General features: G+C 43.8%; 1 protein-coding gene across 4 annotated transcripts in view; it reads left to right on the top strand.

The window, feature by feature from the left end:
* Positions 1 to 10,290: 10,290 nt before the first annotated feature.
* Positions 10,291 to 19,482, top strand: part of EGF (epidermal growth factor) — a 65,026-nt gene continuing 55,834 nt past the window's right edge. For all 4 annotated transcript variants that reach the window (XM_069459208.1, XM_069459207.1, XM_069459206.1 and 1 more), the window contains exon 1: positions 10,291 to 10,639. In XM_069459208.1, coding sequence (XP_069315309.1) covers positions 10,513 to 10,639 — 127 coding nt within the window. In that variant the 5' untranslated portion in view covers positions 10,291 to 10,512. The remainder of the gene's footprint in view (positions 10,640 to 19,482) is intronic.

The following is a 19,482-nucleotide window of genomic DNA, read 5'->3' as shown; positions in this document are numbered from 1 at the left end:
TTTGAGCGTTTACATTTTTCTCTGCTTCTTTTTACTTTTAACCTGCGAGTCGTTCCTTTACTTGACCAAGACATGCCGAGCGCCTGCCCTGTTCCAGGCCCTGTCTCTGTGTTGACAAGACGTGTGGGCTGGTCACACGACCTGGGGATCCGGTAGGAGCGCTTTGGAGGAGCTTCTGCTGCGACAATGAACTTGAAAGAAAAATAAACCAGTCATCAAGCAGGAATATATTTTAGGCCCTCAAAAAAAGAAATGGGACATTCATAATATCCAGGTTCTATTCCCTGCACAAGCTTTCGTGGTTACGTGATCGTGAGTTAATATTAGGATGTGGGTGACGTTTTCCTCCAAATAAAGGAGTTCTCTGGCTCGGGGACCCGATTCCTGTAGCACGGCAAGAACGATTCGAACTGCACCCATCCCTTTGGATAAATGACAAGGCTATTTTAAACGCTTTTCGCATCCAGAAGGTCCCATAACTTTCATATGTCAATTATCAGCGACACAGTCAAAAATGATTTCTAACTTTTAACTTGGTCATATGCTTTTGGAACTTCCCTCAGTAAATGTGGGAGGTAGAAAATTATGTTTTTCTCCATACACTCGGAATCTTCAATTTATAGCCCAAAGCCCCACCTTTGTCTATTAATCCGTGTACCAGTGTAACGCAGACTCCCAGAGACCATATTTTCTGTCACTCTTGGGACTCTAGGGATTTGTATTTTTTTCCAAGAATGGTGACTCATGAGACCAACTCCTCTCCTTGAAGACTCAGATGTGGATAATATTATTATGCATCTAATGCTCACTGCCCATGAAACATTCTACATGGAAGCTTGTTGAAAAAATTCGGAATCCCATTACATTATTACTTTAACACGTATTTGAAGAAAAAAAGAAACATTTAATACTATAAAACAAATGAGCTTGGGCCGGGCGTGGTGGCTTACGCCTATAATCCTAGCACTCTGGGAGGATCGCTCGAGGTCAGGAGTTCGAGACCAGCCTGAGCAAGAGCGAGACCCCGTCTCTACTAAAAATAGAAAGAAATTATATGGACAACTAAAAATCTATATAGAAAAAATTAGCCGGGCATGGTGGCGCATGCCTGTAGTCCCAGCTACTCGGGAGGCTGAGGCAGGAGGATCGCTTAAGCCCAGGAGTTTGAGGTTGCTGTGAGCTAGGCTGACGCCATGGCACTCACTCTAGCCAGGGCAACAAAGCGACACTCTGTCTCAAAAAAAAAAAAAAAAAATTCGGAATCCCATTACATTATTACTTTAACGCGTATTTGAAGAAAAAAAGAAACATTTAATACTATAAAACAAATGAGCTTGGGCCGGGCGTGGTGGCTTACACCTATAATCCTAGCACTTTGGGAGGATCGCTCGAGGTCAGGAGTTCGAGACCAGCCTGAGTTCTCACTCTAGCCCGGGCAACAGAGTGAGACTCTGTCTCAAAAAAAAAAAAAAAGAAAAAGAAAACAAATGAGCTTGATATAAAGTGACAGAAGGTCTCATTTTAAGGACGCACAGTGGGGGCCAACTCCAAATATTCTCAAAAGGGATTTTGAAGGATGTGCTTTAACTGAATCTGTACACAGACAACAAGAATAGACTGAAGGGAAACTAGTTAAGGTAGAAATGCAAAATTATCACAACAGACAGTGCTGATTAAACACACGTATCACCAATACATGCCTAGTTTCAATCACTGTGCTAAGGAAACATCTACTTTCTTTGTAATTGTCTGCAGAAATTGTCCTGTTGAGACTCTGCATTTCTCTTCCTGTGCTGGAAGTAGATGAATGTGTTTTGGATAAAAATTAATTTGCTAACACTGAGCAATATGGAGATTTGAAATTTGAAACCATGCATCCTCTGGGGAGTATTTTCATATTAACTGATACCTCAATTTTTAAACAGAGCATATGTTTTTGGACTCAGAATATTCTTGACATGAACTATTGGGACTAGGTTACAGAATCCTTATATATGAGGTCTTGAATTCCAGATGGAATCTTTAGGAGTTTAAGTGTGGCCCTGCTAGAGGCAGGAAAACAATCAAAGGAGTCCTCTTTTTAAATTTTTTTTCTACTAGTTTGAACATCAATACCCAAGTCTTTGATGTCTAAAGAGAAATTATTTATCAAAGCTCTAGAGCTAGAATAAAGCAAGTTTTATTAATCTGGGTTCCGCGAATTAAAACTCTGTAAAACTCTTGAGTGGAATGGTTTTTAGTGTTGCATTGTTTATTAGAAAAAAGTTCTGCTAAGCAAATTAGCATTAAAAAGTTCCCAGTGCTATTCATTTTAATGACTATATCGTATTCTTACAACACTGTCTTCACCATTTCTGTAATTGTCAATGAAAACAGTTTCTAATTTTTGCATCATGAATAACATTACAACATATGTTTGTAGGATTATAAATTCTTTTTTTAGTGGAAAGATTATTGCTTTAAGGAGAAATTGCCAGGAGTGAGATGACATGGTCAACGCCGATGAATGTTTTTACGGCTCTACAATGTGTTGCCAAATTCCTTGCAGAACGAGCTATACCAAATGCAAGTCAGCTTTTAAAGGTCAGATTTATTTTGATACAAGATCAACATGTATGTTCTCTTAAACTTACCACTTATCAACTGATGAGAAACAAAATACGTTATTTCTTAATACACAGAATAAGACTATACTCCAGGAATTGTGCCAAAGTCTGTCGTGTTGTGACTGGGTCAGGCAAAATCCCAAACTATTCTATTCATGACGGTCATAATTTTAAAGTAGATTCCCCACTTCTGGAAGTTGCGTTTTGGACACGTTGTGGCCCAAGCCTCGGGGATGACAATTCCAATTTTTCTTTTTGCCACAGAATACAAGGGTGACTTGAAGCTGCAATTATACTTGTGTATTTGCATGTTAGACCCCATTTTCCTTCATGATGTCCTGCATTTGAGGGGGTTAAGACTGAAGATTACAACTGGGTCTCAAAGTTCCTGGAAACAATATGATTTTCCTCTTAATAAATCAAGCAGTCAGATTCTGTTACATAGTTTAAAAATTACTGTACACAGGAAGTTGCATCTGGGCCGGGCGCGGTGGCTCACGCCTGTCATCCCAGCACTCTGAGAGGCCGAGGCGGGAGGATCGCTCGAGGTCAGGAGTTCGAGACCAGCCTGAGCAAGAGCAAGACCCCCGTCTCTACTAAAAATAGAAAGAAATTATCTGGACAACTAAAAATATATATAGAAAAAATTAGCCGGGCATGGTGGTGCATGCCTGTAGTCCCAGCTACTCGGGAGGCTGAGGCAGGAGGATCACTTGAGCCCAGGAGTTGGAGGTTGCTGTGAGCGAGGCTGACACCACGGCACTCTAGCCCGGGCGACAGAGTGAGACTCTGTCTCAAAAAAAAAAAAAAAAGAAGTTTCATCTGCCCAATGCCAGAGTGACATTATTTTGTTATTCTTGGTTGAGCAGGTGTATCTCGTGAAAGGGCTAAGATGAATACCTGAATGCACTCAAGGAAATTGGAGCCCCAGGTGACCAAAGGGCAAACGGGTCCCTTCCGTGACGTGGATTTAAGTCAGGTGAGCCATCGCAGGATCTGAGATCCAGTGTTTTTAAAATGACGCCGGGACGTCTTTTAGTCTCAGCGAAAGTGGCCAAATAAATCCCTTCCATTTCTTCTCCAATATACTGAAAGTCTTTGTGCAGAATTTGGAATCACACCATTTGTTGGTTATTCCACAAACAAGACACTCACCAGCATTCATTCTTGGGGTTGTTTTCTTCCGTTCCTATTTGATTTCCTTGTCTCGAGCACTGACTTAAACTTCCTTGAACATCAGGACATCTCTTTATGTAAAATTTAACGGCTGTTTCTTTTTCGTATTATCTCTGGGGACATCTCTATGGATCACTGAAGGAGTCTATTTCCTTTCTCCAGGAGCACGAATTATGGCATTCGCCAGCAGCCAGAGAGACCTTGCAGGTGGAATTTTAATTGTAGTGGGGACATCAAAGACGTCAGCAAAGAAATGGAAGAATAGATGGGGACATCCACATTTTCCCGGTGGTCTCAGGACAGGCATGGGGGATGGGTGCTCACCTTAGCATTATTAGAGAAATACAAGAAGCCCTAGCGAGTGTGGTTTAGGCTTGTCCTCTAGAGACAGCTGTGAGACTTTGGGCAAAGATCTTTAACTTTCCTAAACTCTGATTTACCTTCTGAAAATGAGATTAATGCCTATGTTCGTCGAGGCTAGAGAGACACTTTTCTTCCTCAATCTTCTTCCTGGCGGTGGGCCCTGAATGATAGTAAATAAAGGCAACTGATGTTTGAAAGAAACAGATACGTTTCTCTCATCCTGTCGTTTTTTATTTTACCTCTGGTATTGTGGGGGAAATATTAGACTTTGGACTCGCTAAGCAAACTTCAGATGTCCTCAAATATTTAGCAAGGTGGAAAGACAAAAGGCCCATAGGCAAAATTCAATTTTATTTCTATAAAGGATCAGCAGAAACTTGTAAGAGCATTCGAAAAACATAAAAAAAATAAATTTAACAAAAGATGGGTAAAGCTCTACGTTAAACAGTCAAAAACATTGATGAGAGAAATTAAAGAAGATCGATATAAATGGAGAAATATACTATGTTCATAGATTGGGAGACCCAATATTGTTAAGATGTTAGTTCTTCCCAAATGGAACTATAATTTCAGTGACATCTCAATCAAGACCCCAAAAGAAATTTTTGGTAGAAATTACCAAGTTAATTCTAAAATGTGTATAGGAATCAAAGAATCAAGAATAGGCAAAAATAGTCTTGCAAAAGATAACAAAGTTGGAGGATATACTCTAACAGATTTTAAGACTTACCATAAAGCAACAGTCATCAAGACAAAGTGAGATCGGCATCAGAACAGACAAACAAAAAAAAAAATCAAAGAAGAAAGTCAACAAATAGACCCAAACATAGATGATCAAATGATTTTTCAATAAGCGCAAAGCAATTCAAGAGGAAAGAAGATTCGCGTCAAAAATGGTATTGGAACAATTAGTTATCTATCTGGAGAAAAATAAACTTATACTCCAATTCATATAACGTGTAACACAAAAATTAATTAAGATGAGTCACAGACTCCAACATAAAAGCTAAAACTCTAAAAGTACCTAGAGAAAGAAATGCGTTATCTTTGAGATCTTATGGTAGGTAATGATGTATTAGAGAGAACACATAAAAAAAATGCTAACCACAAAAGAAAAAACTTGATAAATTGGACTTCATCAAAATTAAAATCTTCTAGTTGCCAAGAGACACTATTAAGAAAATGAACACACAAGACACAGACTGGGAGAAAATACTTATAAGGCATAGATTTGACAAAGAGTTTGAATCTAGACTATCTATGAGGAAATCTTCCAAATCAATAAAAAGTCAAACAATCCAATAAAAAATGGGTACAAGATTTGAACAGATGTCTCACAAAAGAGGATACATGAACAATCATTCAACATATGAGAAGACGGTCAACACCATTAGCCATCAGGAAAAGGCAAATTAAAATTCCAGTTTGACATGTCACCCGTACAAAAATGATTAGAAGTAGAAAGACTGACACCACCAAACGTGGGTGAAGATGTGAACAACTGGAACTCACATTGCTAGTGAGAGTATAAAATGAAGCAGCCACTCTGCAAAAATGTTTGGCAGTTTCTTATGAAGTTAAACATATACCTACCCTATGAACTAGCCATTAGGTATTAACTCAAGAGAAATGAAAACATTCATTGAGCCAAACCTGGAAATGACCCAAAGGTCCACCAAAAAGAGCATGGATAAACAAATCGTGTTATATTCATTTAAAAGAATACTTCCCAGCAGGGAAAAAGAATGAAGTACTGATATGTACAACCTACACGAATCTCAAAAACTTCACGTTGAACAGCAGAAGCTAGATACAAGATTGAACGTACGGCATGATTGCATTTATATAAAGTTCAAGAACAGACAAAACTAATCTATGATGAAAGAAATAAGAACGATGGTCGCCTATGAGTGAGTTTCACTGGAAGGAATAAGAGGAAATTTGGAAGACAAAGGAGATGTTCTGTATTTTGGTCAAGGTGTTGGTTACGTGTGTGTATATATACTACATTATCAAAACTCATTAGATTGTACACTTAAGATCTATTCATTTTATGTAAATTTTACTTTAATAAAAATGAATGCAGGTCAATTAGAAGTCAAGCTGGGGAAACCATATGAAAGCAACTTAATTTATTTTGTTTCTCTGGTATTTGACATTTTAAAAATACGTATGTCACTTACGTAAATATTTTCTGTCCACCATCTATTTTATACATTTTTCCAGTTTTGGGTGGCAAACCATGATTATCTTCACCTAAATAATTTCTGGGTTTGGAGGTAGAAAAAGGGAAAGAGGATACTGATGTGCAGTTTTATAGCTATAATAAGAGCAAACGAAGAGCTGCGAACAATGATTGCATTTTCATTAGTTCTAGCAAGTAGTGTTTAATTACACGCAGTTCACTGTATGTCTAGTTATCTTGTCAAGCCTTCACATGCTTCACCTTGGAGCTACTGTGCTTCCTAAAGATTGAGCAGAATTGAAGATTAAGGGAAAGACTGTATTGGGAATGATGGAAAAGCCAGTTCTTTCCCTAAATCTTGACATTTTTCGAAATTAAAATACCGGGGAGAATGATGAGGAGGCATGCTGAGATGATGTAAATAAATGCAATGCAGTTTAAAATGACAGGTTTATTTTTTAGACTTCAATTTCAGTGCTCTTTTGTAGAGTTATAAATTACATATTGTGGATAGTTATACCCTTCCTTTTTATACGCTCAGTTTCTGGAAGTTCATTTCTTACTCTTGGTCTGAGGAACCTTTGTAGGTAACTGGGGTGAACTTAGCCGAAGAATGAAACATGGGCGGGATCTTTCTTCTACTTCTTGTTTACCAAGTGCCTTAAAAACTCTGATATCATTACACAGGAACACGGCATTGTTTAATCTGTGGGGTTTTTTGTGGACATGTTTCCAATGCATTTAGGTAAATGCCAGGGAACATAATTACCCTTCTCTTTTATGTCTGGTATCCATGGTATCCATATCTTTTTCTTTTTTTTTTTTTTTTGAGACACAGTCTCACTCTGTTGCCCGGGCTAGAGTGCCGTGCGTCAGCCTCGCTCACAGCAACCTCAAACTCCTGTGCTCAAGCGATCCTCCTGTCTCAGCCTCCCGAGTAGCTGGGACTACAGGCATGTGCCACCAGGCCCGGCTAATTTTTTCTATATATATTTTTAGCTGTCCAGATAATTTCTTTCTATTTTTAGTAGAGATGGGGTCTCGCTCTTGCTCAGGCTGGTCTCGAGCTCCTGACCTTGAGCGATCCTCCCACCTCGGCCTCCCAGCGTGCTAGGATCACAGGCATGAGCCACCTCGCCCGGCCTGCATTGCTTCCTACATGCCTGGCTCGCAGGGACCAGTCTGTCGCTGGTGTGGTCGTGCTGGTGATTCATAAGAGCTGTTCAGAACGGCCAGTATATAACCCAGGGGAATTAGGTGCTCTGTGTTTCAATGGGGACCTTTTATCTGATGACCAGCACCCATAAATATCTGTCCCAATAGCCTCCCTTCTCCCAGCCATTGCTGTCCACTCACACTTGAAACCATCCAGAACTTTCTCCTTTGCAGCTAATGTCTCATTCTCTTGCTGACCTGCCGGCAGGGTTTCTCCCCATCCATTCGGGTCCCCTCGCGATGTAAGACACTAATAAATAAGCAATTTTTTTTGTCCATGTCTGTTCCACAGCCTATTGTCATCATGGTCTCTGTCCTTCTCCATGCCCATCCCAGGCTTCCTAATAGCTCCACAAAGCTTCATTCATGGCCTGCTCCAGTCCACAGAGCTGGTTGCTATCCCTTCTCCCCTGACACCCCAGAATACTTGGCAAGTGGCCATCCATTAGCTCATACCCACATACTCTTAATTGTCATTGCCGTTAATCAGCCTCGGCAAGCTCTTGAAGTGAAGGACCACGACTTCTGTTTCTTGTCCTCCATACGGTGCCCTATAGCTGCTTCATTAATGGATGAATTCGTTAGTTTTGACTTGATTCCAGAAACCCAAACGTATTTGGCAGCTCAAACCCGTCAAGTTATAACGGATTTCTTGTCCACTTTGAAACAAAGAGGATGTTCATTTCCCCAGGAAAGGTTCAGTGTTATCTGGAAGTAAGAATATGGATTTATTAAATGTCTCGGGAAACCCTTTCTGGTTGGGTAGGTGTGTGCTACGGTTTTGCTCTTTGGGCGACTGGAGTTGTCTTTGGATCAGGGGAGATTGATGCTTAACCTCGATTATTGGTGGCAGCATCTAGAACACCTCTGTTGACTCCATCATCTCCTAGGGGACTCGAGCTTAACACCGATGACATTAGCTCAGGTGACGCATCATTAGGAGAGAAATCCTTTTTACAGCCCAAAATAATGTAAGCAATTCCAACTCCGAGCAGAACAGAGTTGTGGATGATTTCGTCTTTGTGTTCCTACCATTCTCTCCTCTCTGCTCCACCAGCACAGCTGGGTGCTTGGCTGTCCTCGAAGCCCCTTCGCTGTCGTCCGTGACCCCGGCAATGTGTTTTGCTGGAGGAGAAGCTGAGTAACAAAGGCAGTGACCGAATGGTCCGTGCGGGTCATCTGCGGGACACTCGTGACGAGCCCTGGGTCTGAGTGAGTCTAGAAAGCACAGGAATATTCCATAGATCCACCCACCTGACTTCCCTTGCCTCCCCTCCTCCCAGGGTATGTTCCCCTGGGGTCAAAGTTGCCTGGCAGAAGCTGGCTGAAATCAGAGAAATCCTGGCTTCAGCTGTTCCAGAAAAGTCACCTAGTCTTTGAAGAATAATCAGGACATCACTGAATACCACTAAAAGGCTAAGAGTTGTTCTGTTCTCCTCTATAACGGGTATTCGCTGATGTGATGGTTATTTTTGTGACTACTGCTTTACCTGCATTTTGACGAGCACTGGAAACACTACCTCGGGGCAACTTAAATTGCAAGTCTCTTTTCCAGGTTGGAGTAAACTGGCAGAAATTTCCGTCCCTCATCGAATCTGGGGTAAATCGTTTGCCTGAGCTGGAAATTTCTGGACCCTGGGTGTACGCTTGAAGACATAACCACCGTCGCTCCAAGGAGAAAGGGGTCAAGACAGCTGATGGAGATTGTCAAGCTCTTATTGTGTACGACCACGACGTGAGCAGATTGCCTACACTATCCGAGGAGGAACAGCATTCAGCTGTGCTGGTTTCCAGCGCTTCCCGGCTTTTTGCACCATTCGCTTATTTTTCCCCAGCTCGGCTCTATCATAACAACAACCCACTCCTCTCCCCGCACCCCTGGCCCCTCGCACGGTTTTATCACGCTCGTGCTGAAAGAAGCGTGTCTGTGCATATACTGTATCTCTTCATTTGGCTTCAGGGATTTCCCTTTGATTTGGAAAGAATGTTTCAAATTCCGCTATAAAATATACAGGAGAGAGAGAGAGAGAGAGAGAAAACGATCAAGCTTCAGGAATGTGCACTGCTGTTGACATTGCTGCTAAATAATGAGCCAAAGGTGAATTATCTTTAGCATCGTTTATGTGAGTGATCAGTGGTTATAAATCTGAATTATCAGCGGTGGCATTCGCCATGGATTTGGACCACATGGTTTACTTTCGTCTCCATCCTCCGAGGTATTAAAGCAGAGCCGATGTCCAGCAGGTTCCTGCAAGACACCACCAGCTCCTTCGCCCCGTCCTGACTGCGCTGTCCCCGCTCTGCCCGGGGTATTTATGGCGACTAGCGGGTTATCTCCTCTTTGGCAGCCGGCCCTGCTTTCCTGTCCAAGGCATGGCCCACACTCGCCTTTGCAGACAGAGGCTCACTGGAGTGTCACTAAAGGAGAGGAGGTGGAGCCACCAGAGAATTTAAAAAGGAAAACGGGAGTCATTGCACTTTGCAAAAAGAGCAACCGTGTTTGGGGAGGAACCACTTGTCTCGGCGTATTTCTCCCTTCAGCCTCATCCAAGGGTTGTGGCTGGAACTTTCCATCAGTTCTTTCCTTTTCCTTTTGCTCTCTGAGCCTTTGCCTGGCTGCCGTCTGTCACAGCGTCACCGCGAAGTCAGCCGCAGGCCTCCGGAGCGGGGCCAGTTAAACTCTGTGAAATTTGTCATCAGGGTGTCAGATATTTCTTAACTGGCTTCCAAAAAAAAAAAAAAAAACTGAGATAAAGAAATCTTTCCTGCAGCGTCCCTTGAGGGCTGCACGCACCAGCTCTGGGAGTGCAAAAAGGAGTGGAAGGTGACGGCACAGGAAAAGATGTCCCAGGGCTGGGGGCCAGCCTAGGTGGCCACGTGCGGGCTCAGACACACACGCAGCTTGCCTGGGCGATGCCAGAGCAAGATCAAATTGTTTTCTATTGAAAGCTCAAAGCCAGCACGGTTATGCTGCTTTTACTGATCACTCTGCTGCCGGTAGTCTGTAAGTTCAGTTTTGTCAGCCTGTCAGAGCCGCCGCACCGGAACTGTCCTGAAGGTCCCCCGGCCGGCGACGCGAATGCCACCTGTCTGGGTGAGTAATCCGGTCCCCAGGGACTGCCCTCAGACACCTGTTCATGCCGCCTTGTATGCTCGGGCATTTGTTTTCTTTCCTTCTGATTTGCCTTTGGGTGTGCCTGTTTGCTTAATTTTTGTTTTCTGATGCATGTTTATGTTCTTTGTGGCCGTTAGAACTCACCTGCCACCAACCGTAAAAAAATCCGTGGCTCTCAAACCGTTCTGTGTGTGAGTGACTGTGTCTCATTTTAAACTAGCTGAGCATTGCTATTCTTAGAAGCCTCAGTTACTATTGGGACGTGAGGAGTAGCTAACACTTAGTGGAACAGCTTTATATTGGAAATCAGGGAAACAGGTGGTTTTTTGTGTGTTTATTGGAAACTGTCTCTCTTTAAGCCATAAAGAAAAAAAAAAATCCTTCTTTCTGAGAACTTGGTGTAAGAATTCAGAAGTTGCTAACAGTAAGGGAAAAATGGAAAACGACTTGTGAACAAAGGTCATCGTGAAAATTAACCTAAGTTTCAAGTTCGACCTCTTTCCCTTCCTTCCCACTCTGGCTGTTTCTCAAGCTCTGACACGGCTGCAGTTTGTTTGGTAACAGGTGCAGGTGGTAACTGAGAAGGACTAAGAAATGACACTGGGTGGATAAGCCACCTCTCTCTCATTTTAAATGGGTTTTTAACCAAGGGGGAATGGGAATTTTAACAAATGCAAGTTACAATCCTGCCAAAGGATCTTGCATGAAAAACATTCCCTGTCTCTCTCTCTCTCTCCCTGTTAACTCACTTCTTTAATCCCTGGGTGGGTCTGCAAATTGCTGCCCCGAGGGTCTGAGCAGCCCTGACCTTCCTTTTGTATCACCTTGCCCTTTTGGGATAGGGTCTGGCTCCCAGAAAGAGGTAGATCCAGGGAAACACGGTAAAGTTTCCGGAAGAGAAAGCTCTGAAAGACAGTACAGAGATAGTTTGAATAAAGAGAACAAAACTGAGCCCGGCTGCCAACGCTGGCTGGCCGTCCTGGCCCTCCCATTAAGGAAGTTCGGAACAAGGAAACCAGGTGCTCTTGCTGAGAATCTCAGGGCGCTGTTACCAGGTGGTGCTCATTGCAACAGGTGAGCAGAACTCACAGTATTTGACAGACGGACTCAATTCTACTTATCTCTGTTGTCAGCCCCTAGAACATTTTCGCTTTCATCGTATGCACTCAGTAAATTCTTGCTGAATGAATGAGGAGTCTTTCCCTGACCTGCAAAGCACATAGTCCTAGGGAGTAGCAAACACAGGGGGTGACCAATGACAAAAGGGACCCTTGAACCTCTTGCTCAGCTGTTGGAAGCAGAAGTAAAAGCTTTTGAATACAGTTAGATCAAGTGGACTGGAGCCTGTCCGGGTGGGAGACTTTTCCCCCTAGTGGTTGGCGAACGAGTAGGGTTGGGTGCCGCCATACGCATGGGGGTGAGGGTGGTGGTGACGGCCAGGCAGGCAGCCAGTGGCTGGGGAACAAGAGCCCAGGTTGCTGAAGCACAACCCCAGAGAGGAGAGAAATTACAGAAATGAACGCTGAAGGAGCACCTTCGGGTCTTGGAACAGCCTCGTTCCTGCTAGACAGCAAGCCTGGGCCTTGCATGCCTAGCCATCTTGCTGGGGGTTCAGAAGGGCCTTCACTGAGGCAGGTTGCAGCAAATAAGCGAGGACAGGGACAGTGAGTTAGGGAGACTGCGTCACAGAGTGGAAGGAGCACAGGTTCTAGAAGCAGCAAACCTCACTTCAAATCCACGCTACCTACCTACTAGTTGGGGTATCTCAGGATATCGCTGGGAAATAACACCCCTCCTTTTAGGATCGCTGTGGGGGTCCCATGATAACACCTGAAATGCACCAAGCACAGTCGTGAGCGGAGTGTGCTTCATACGTCTCCTCTTGGGCTCCATGTCTTGGCTACGTCTCTTTGATCGAGTCACCCTGTGAGATGCCTTATTTGAACGGTGCAGGGACATGTCACAGACCCCCTGGGGTGTGGAATGTTTGGATGCCACTCTGTGACTCCCTGCCTCTTTGCTCCCTGTTTCTTGCAAGTCACTGGTTTAAATTCCATACTTTACACTCCCTGTCTCATGTTAGCTGATAACCGCCCGGGTCGCCCTCTGTAAGCCTCGACATTTCAGAGGATAGTGTTTCTTTCTCCTCTTTAAATAGATACGGTGCCATCATCTATTTTCCCCCTATTTAAATTCTTTTTTTTTTTTTTTTTTTTGAGACAGAATCTCACTCTGTCGCCCGGGCTAGAGTGCCGTGGCATCAGCCTCGCTCACAGCAACCTCCAACTTCTGGGCTCAAGTGGTCCTCCTGCCTCAGCCTCCCGAGTAGCTGGGACTACAGGCATGCGCCACCATGCCCGGCTAATTTTTTATATGTATATTTTTAGTTGTCCATATAATTTCTTTCTATTTTTAGTAGAGACAAGGTCTCGCTCTTGCTCAGGCTGGTCTTGAACTCGAGCGATCCTCCCACCTCGGCCTCCCAGAGTGCTAGGATTACAGGCGTGAGCCACCTTGCCTGGCCTCCCCCCCCCATTTAAATTCTACCTGCCTTATTTCTCGCCCTTGGCATTGAGACAGACCACCTCTGTGGCCAACCTGACCCAGCAGGAAGAATGCTTTGTGGCCTGACAAGATTCAGGCAAACTGACGCAAGGTTGGCACTCACGTGACCACTTGCCACATAAACCAAGGGACAGCAACACAGAATCTGGTTTTCTTTCTGTTCCCCTCTCCCTCCCTTTCTAAAGTGACTGTGTATTCTGTTAGCTTCTCTCTGGGCTAGCAGGTGAGGACAGCAGTAAAGAAAACTGCTGGCAAGTGGCTTGTGAACTTTCCAGCCTGTTTACCCTGGAGGACAAATATCAGTGGAGAAAGGAACTGTTCCTGTTTGACGTCTATACCTGCATTATGGCATTTTGCATGCGAACTTTCTTGGTAAATAAAGGGTGAGGAGGAAGGCCAGCCTCAGAGAGCCTCAGAGAGCCGGCTGCACGAGTGATTGGGGCAGCATTAAGTTAGCCAAGAAGGGGGCCAGGCATGGTGGCTCATGCCTGTGATCCTAGCACTCTGGGAGGCCGAGGCGGGGGGGGGGGGATCACTCGAGGTCAGGAGTTCGAGACCAGCCTGAGCAAGAGCAAGACCCCGTCTCTACTAAAAATAGAAAGAAATTATATGGACAACTAAAAATATATATAGAAAAATTAGCCGGGCATGGTGGCGCATGCCTGTAGTCCCAGCTACTCGGGAGGCTGAGGCAGGAGGATCGCTTGAGCCCAGGAGTTGGAGGTTGCTGTGAGCGAGGCTGATGCCACGGCATTCTAGCCCGGGCAACAGAGCGAGACTCTGTCTCAAAAAAAAAAAAAAAAAAAAAAAAAGGAGCCAAGAGGGGAGATCACTTTTAACAGCAAACAGAGAAATCACTGATTTCAGCACCGGCTCAGGCTTGGTCAGCATGTGCAGATCAGAGTCATTACCAGATCAGAATCTATCGTTAGTTTTTTCAGCCAGAGGTATGCAAAACTCTCTTAAAAATCGAACTGCAGAGAAATGACAGAAATGATCTTTTACGGAGAATGCGTGAATGGAAACCATCCCCCAAATAGCCAGTGGTTTTGGTCTTCTCGGGGCAGGGAAGCTTGGTGGTAAAGAGCATGAATCTTGGACACACGTTACCCGCCTGGGTTCAAATTCCACCTCTGCGGCTTGTGAGCCGCGGGTCTCATTTTCCTGACTGTGAAATAAGGACAATTACGGCCCCTTCCTGGGTGGCTGTTGGCGCTGTGTCAATGCGTTCATTTTCAGTGCTGGCTGTGGGACAGGATCACCGGCGCCCAGGCCACCACCCCAGGCAATCTGGATCATTCTCCTCTGCACGTGGACTCCAGCCCTCATTTTTTTTTAAACGCTTTCTGGGTTCTAACCGGCAGCCTGGGTTTAGAACTACTAAGTTAATGTGTAAACCGCACAGACAGCGTCTGGCATATAATAACCACTCAACAAGCCTTGGCTTCTATTAATATTTTTAATGTTAAAATTATTTTTATGGGTGGTAATATTTAACAGCATTTTCTAAAGGTGGCTCCTATAATCGTGTCTCCTATAATCATTGGACATTTTTTTCACATGGAAAAATACCACATTGAAATGCCCAGTGATAGTTTTACAGCATTAAAAACTGTACTCGACATAACTAGATAACTCATATTTTTGTCATCAGGAGAAACGTTTATTAAAATTCAAGAACACAGCAACTGGATTTGAGCCAGTGCCCTTGTAGAACTGTAGCTCTGGTGTTTGTCTTTCTATCACACCAACCGATTTAAAAAAAATTCCATTCGGTGCAAATTAAACCTGTTAGAGTTCTTATCAGTAGTAAGTTTAAACAACAGCGGAAAACAAGCCACTTGAAAGTGATAGTGATTATTTCAATTTTTGCATATGTTCCTCCCATGTTTGGAATCCCTTTCTCTAAGATTTTCAAAGCCGTTAAAAGAAATGGTAAATTAGCTCATGAAATGAATTTGCGTTTTGGGGAGAGTTTCCGGTTGTCCAAATATTTGACATTCACTTTAGAAGTTAGAAAGTGAGAACCATTTTCTTGTGCTCAGGGTAGAACCAGTAATGAATGGCTTCCATCAAAAGTAAAGGGACCAGCAATTTGGCTCAAGTAAATGAGAAACCTGACTTTATAATCTACAAATCTGCCTTTATGAAAAGCCATTTGAAATAATTCCTTGTGTAGTATGGTTGGTTGTTTTCTTTAAATCGGTAGTCTCCAAACTCCATCCCATCTGTGAAATAATTAAAATGTGAGCATATGCTCCCAATAAACGTTTACCAATTACATACATGTAATATGCACGTTATACATATGAACATATGTATATGTAAACAAACATATGCATAATGAACATTACACAACACATAACATTTCTAATATTTTCTTTCTACTAATAGCGAACCATCTTCCACCACCTCTATGTGGTACACACTTTGCTTGGGAGAGAGAGTGCTTTATTATTATCTATTTATTTATTGAGATGGAGTCTCACTCTGTCACCCTGGCTAGAGTGCTGTGACGTCACCATAGCTCACAGCAACCTCAAAGTCCTGGGCTCAAGCGATCCTCCTGCCTCAGCCTCCCGAGTAGCTGGGACTACAGGCATGTGCCACCATGCCCGGCTAATTTTTTCTATATATTTTTGGTTGTCCAGATAATTTCTTTCTATTTTTTTGTAGAGACAAGGGTCTCGCTCTTGCTTAGGCTGGTCTCGAACTCCTGATCTCGAGCGATCTTCCCGCCTCGGCCTCCCAGAGTGCTGGGATTACAGGCGTGAGCCACCGCGCCCGGCCTCGTTAGTTCTTCTGACCAAAAACTACTAATGATTTTAAGTTGCTTTAGGGAAAGTTTAATGTATTTAGTTCTCTATGTTGAAAGCGCTTTGAAAGTAGGACTGGGATTTCCTTTCACATAAATTACACCAATGGATTCATTCAAATCAAATCGACAAGTATTTAATAAACATTAATTATGTGCTCGGGCTAACAGTGGTGATACCGATCCACATGCACAGGGTGTCCTGAGGGGACAGTGGGCTCTAGAGCTCGGGGGTCAGATCGGGGATGGGCTGCAGTTGGCCTGATGACTTATGGTCACATGATTTGGTTTTATCAAAACTAACTCTTACAAAATTCAGCAAGTGGCTTAAAAACCCTTCAACAAAAAAACTAAAGGCCAGGCGCGGTGGCTCATGCCTGTAATCCCAGCACTCTGGGAGGCCGAGGCGGGTGGATCGCTCGAGGTCAAGAGTTCAAGACCAGCCTGAGCAAGAGCAAGACCCCGTCTCTACTAAAAATAGAAAGAAATGATCTGGACAGCTAAAAATATATATAGAAAAAAATTAGCCGGGCATGGTGGCGCATGCCTGTAGTCCCAGCTACTCGGGAGGCTGAGGCAGGAGGATCGTTTGAGCCCAGGAGGTTGAGGTTGCTGTGAGCTAGGCTGATGCCACAGCACTCTAGCCCGGGCAACAGAGTGAGAGACTCTGTCTCAAAAAAAAAAAAAACAAAAAAAACTAAGGATTGTACACGAGACTAATATTGCAAGTCCAAGAGAACAATGAGGGAAAGGCGGCCCTAAGACTTTTCTTATTCTTAGAATGAGCTCTTTTTGGCTACCTAAGAGGTAAAAGCAATAAAAATGTCTTCAGATTTGACAAAAAAGGGAAATGAACAAAAAGAGAGTTTGAAAAATGGATTGACACTGCTGTTATTAGTGGTGAACCTTGCAAAAAGTGTGCAACATGCTTGCAATGTTAGCTAAGGGCAACACGAAGCTGTCAGGACAAGCAAGACAGGTGAACATGGGCAGCCCAAATCTGAAAACGACTTTTTATAATTTTTGCAGTTGTCTTCAAAGGGACGACATTTAAGACTACGTTTACAAAACGTAATGATAAAAAGTCAGAAGCCTCTCTTGAGGTTTCTTACAATACAGCAAAAGAGAAAAAAGCCTCAGACTATTGGCAAAGCAATTGTTCCTCCTACTTCCTGTGGTAGTAAAATACTGCTAAAATAATACATGGGAAACCACAGACAACAAATTAAAATGTGTTCCCTTGTCAGCAAATACTGTCGAGAACGGCACAGAAAGCATTGCTGAAAATTTGATGAAATAAGTACTAAAAAATTACACAGTTGAGTCAAAGTAAAGGTGTTTCTAATCTATCTCAGCTTATAGTATTTTCTAGAAACCAATAGCCAACATTTGCTGAGAACTCACTGGGTCAGGTAAGTTTCTAAGCACTTCACATGAATTAATTAATTTATTATTTATAACAATTCCATAAGAGACTAGTATCCCCATTTTATTTATTTATTTAGAGACAGAGTCTCACTCTGTCACCAGGGCTAGAGTGCAATGGTGTCATTATAGCTCATTGCAACCTCAAACTCCTGGGCTCAAGCGATCCTCCTGCCTCAGTCTCCCGGGTAGCTGGGACTACAGGCATGTGCTACCATGCCCAGCTAATTTTTCTATTTTTGATAGAGATGGGGGTCTCACTCTTGCTCAGGCTGGTCTCAGACACCTGGCCTCAAGCGATCCTTCTGTCTCAGCCTCCCAGAGTACTAGGATTACAGGCATGAGCAACTGTGCCCAGCCCCCATTTTATTTTTTTTTTTTGAAGATAAAGAAACCAAGGCACAGAGAGGTTAAGTAATGGGCTGAAGGTCACACAGCTAATAGTGTTGGTGCCAATAAGCAGTCAACATAAGCATACTTTTTCCAGTGCCAGTAATCTTAGCCACTCTCATATACACTTCCGTTTCATTAATGAAATGCACGGAGAACTAGGATTCTTTTTCATGAGCCAGTAAAGGAAAAATGCATCAGAGAAGAAATTTTCTCCGTGAAAACTTCTCAGAAGTCAAAAATGACTTCTTTACATATTTTATGAAAAAAATAGTATAGCGTACTCAGCGACGGTGGGGCCACTGCGTTTACCAGAACATCAACGAAAAAGGATTCCCGGTGGGGACCACAGAGGGCCTGTCCTACAGCTCAGCCCAGCTTCCCAGTGAGGCTGAGTGGCGAAGCAGCTGAAGCTGGAACTGCATGGAGTGCCATGGAACATCACTGACGTAGTTACTAAACTCGTCTCTTCATAACACCTCTGGATGGGAGGAACCATGGAGATATTTGTCCAATGGGCTTTCCACAAAGTATCTTGAAACAGAGCTCTTAAGAGAACAATCAGGGCCCGGCGCGGTGGCTCACACCTGTAATCCTAGCACTCTGGGAGGCCGAGGCAGGAGGATCGCTCGAGGTCAGGAGTTCGAGACCAGCCTGAGCAAGACCCTGTCTCTACTAAAAATAGAAAGAAATTAGCTGGCCAACTAAAAATATATAGAAAAAATTAGCCAGGCATGGTGGTGCATGCCTGTAGTCTCAGCTACCCGGGAGGCTGAGGCAGGAGGATCGCTTGAGCCCAGAAGTTTGAGGTTGCTGTGAGCGAGGCTGACGCCACGGCACTCTAGCTCGGGCAACAGAGCGAGACTCTGTCTCAAAAAAAAAAAATTTTATACAACCTGCTAGTCTCAAGCACTCTCCCGCAGACCTGGGAATAAGCTCTTCAGCTTCTGTGTGAGTGTATTTGGGGTGGGCTGCGAGCTATTTCCTGCTCCAGATGACACATTTCTGCAGTTACTTAGGGTCCGGGGTGGCAATCTTCATTTGCATTTTTCAGGAAAGCAAGATGAGCCCTGGAGCATTCTTTACAGAATTAAGACTTAAATCCAAATTTCCTGACTTCCCATTCTGGGTGTATTATTTCGGAATCACCTGGCTTCTCTCTCTTCCCTGCCCTGAATTTTTACATGAGTAAGTTGAGAAGAAAGCTGTGACTGCCCCAAAGGCAAATCTGTCCTCGTAAGTACCACCGTAGCCTTTCGGAGTGAAATGAGACCTTCTGCACTTTGTAAAACCCAAGATGTCGTTCAAGTCACTGCCCCATAAGTGGGTTTCCAGGAGGGGTGGCATGGAGGTGTCAGGCTTTCTTACGTGGGTTCATGGCTTTGGGGCGACGTTCTTTGCTCATGGTGCCTTTGGACCTTGAAGGTCTCTTTGCTGCCTCCAGATTCAGAGCAAGGAAGCTGCGGCGGGGAGGGCGGGTGGCAGGGTTGGCCTGAGAGAAGACTGGGATTTCTTGTCACTCTGGTCGTGGTTACCATTTACATGTTGACTAGCTCTCAGGAGCTTTTGTCCCCAAGGCCCCCCCCTGCAGAAGACAATTTCTCTCCTCGCTTACCTGGGTGTGGCC

Source organism: Eulemur rufifrons, chromosome 26 (assembly GCF_041146395.1).
Source record: "Eulemur rufifrons isolate Redbay chromosome 26, OSU_ERuf_1, whole genome shotgun sequence".
Lineage (NCBI taxonomy): Eukaryota > Metazoa > Chordata > Mammalia > Primates > Lemuridae > Eulemur > Eulemur rufifrons.
Note: the sequence above shows the minus strand (reverse complement) of the source record. Positions and strands in the feature narration are given on the sequence as shown.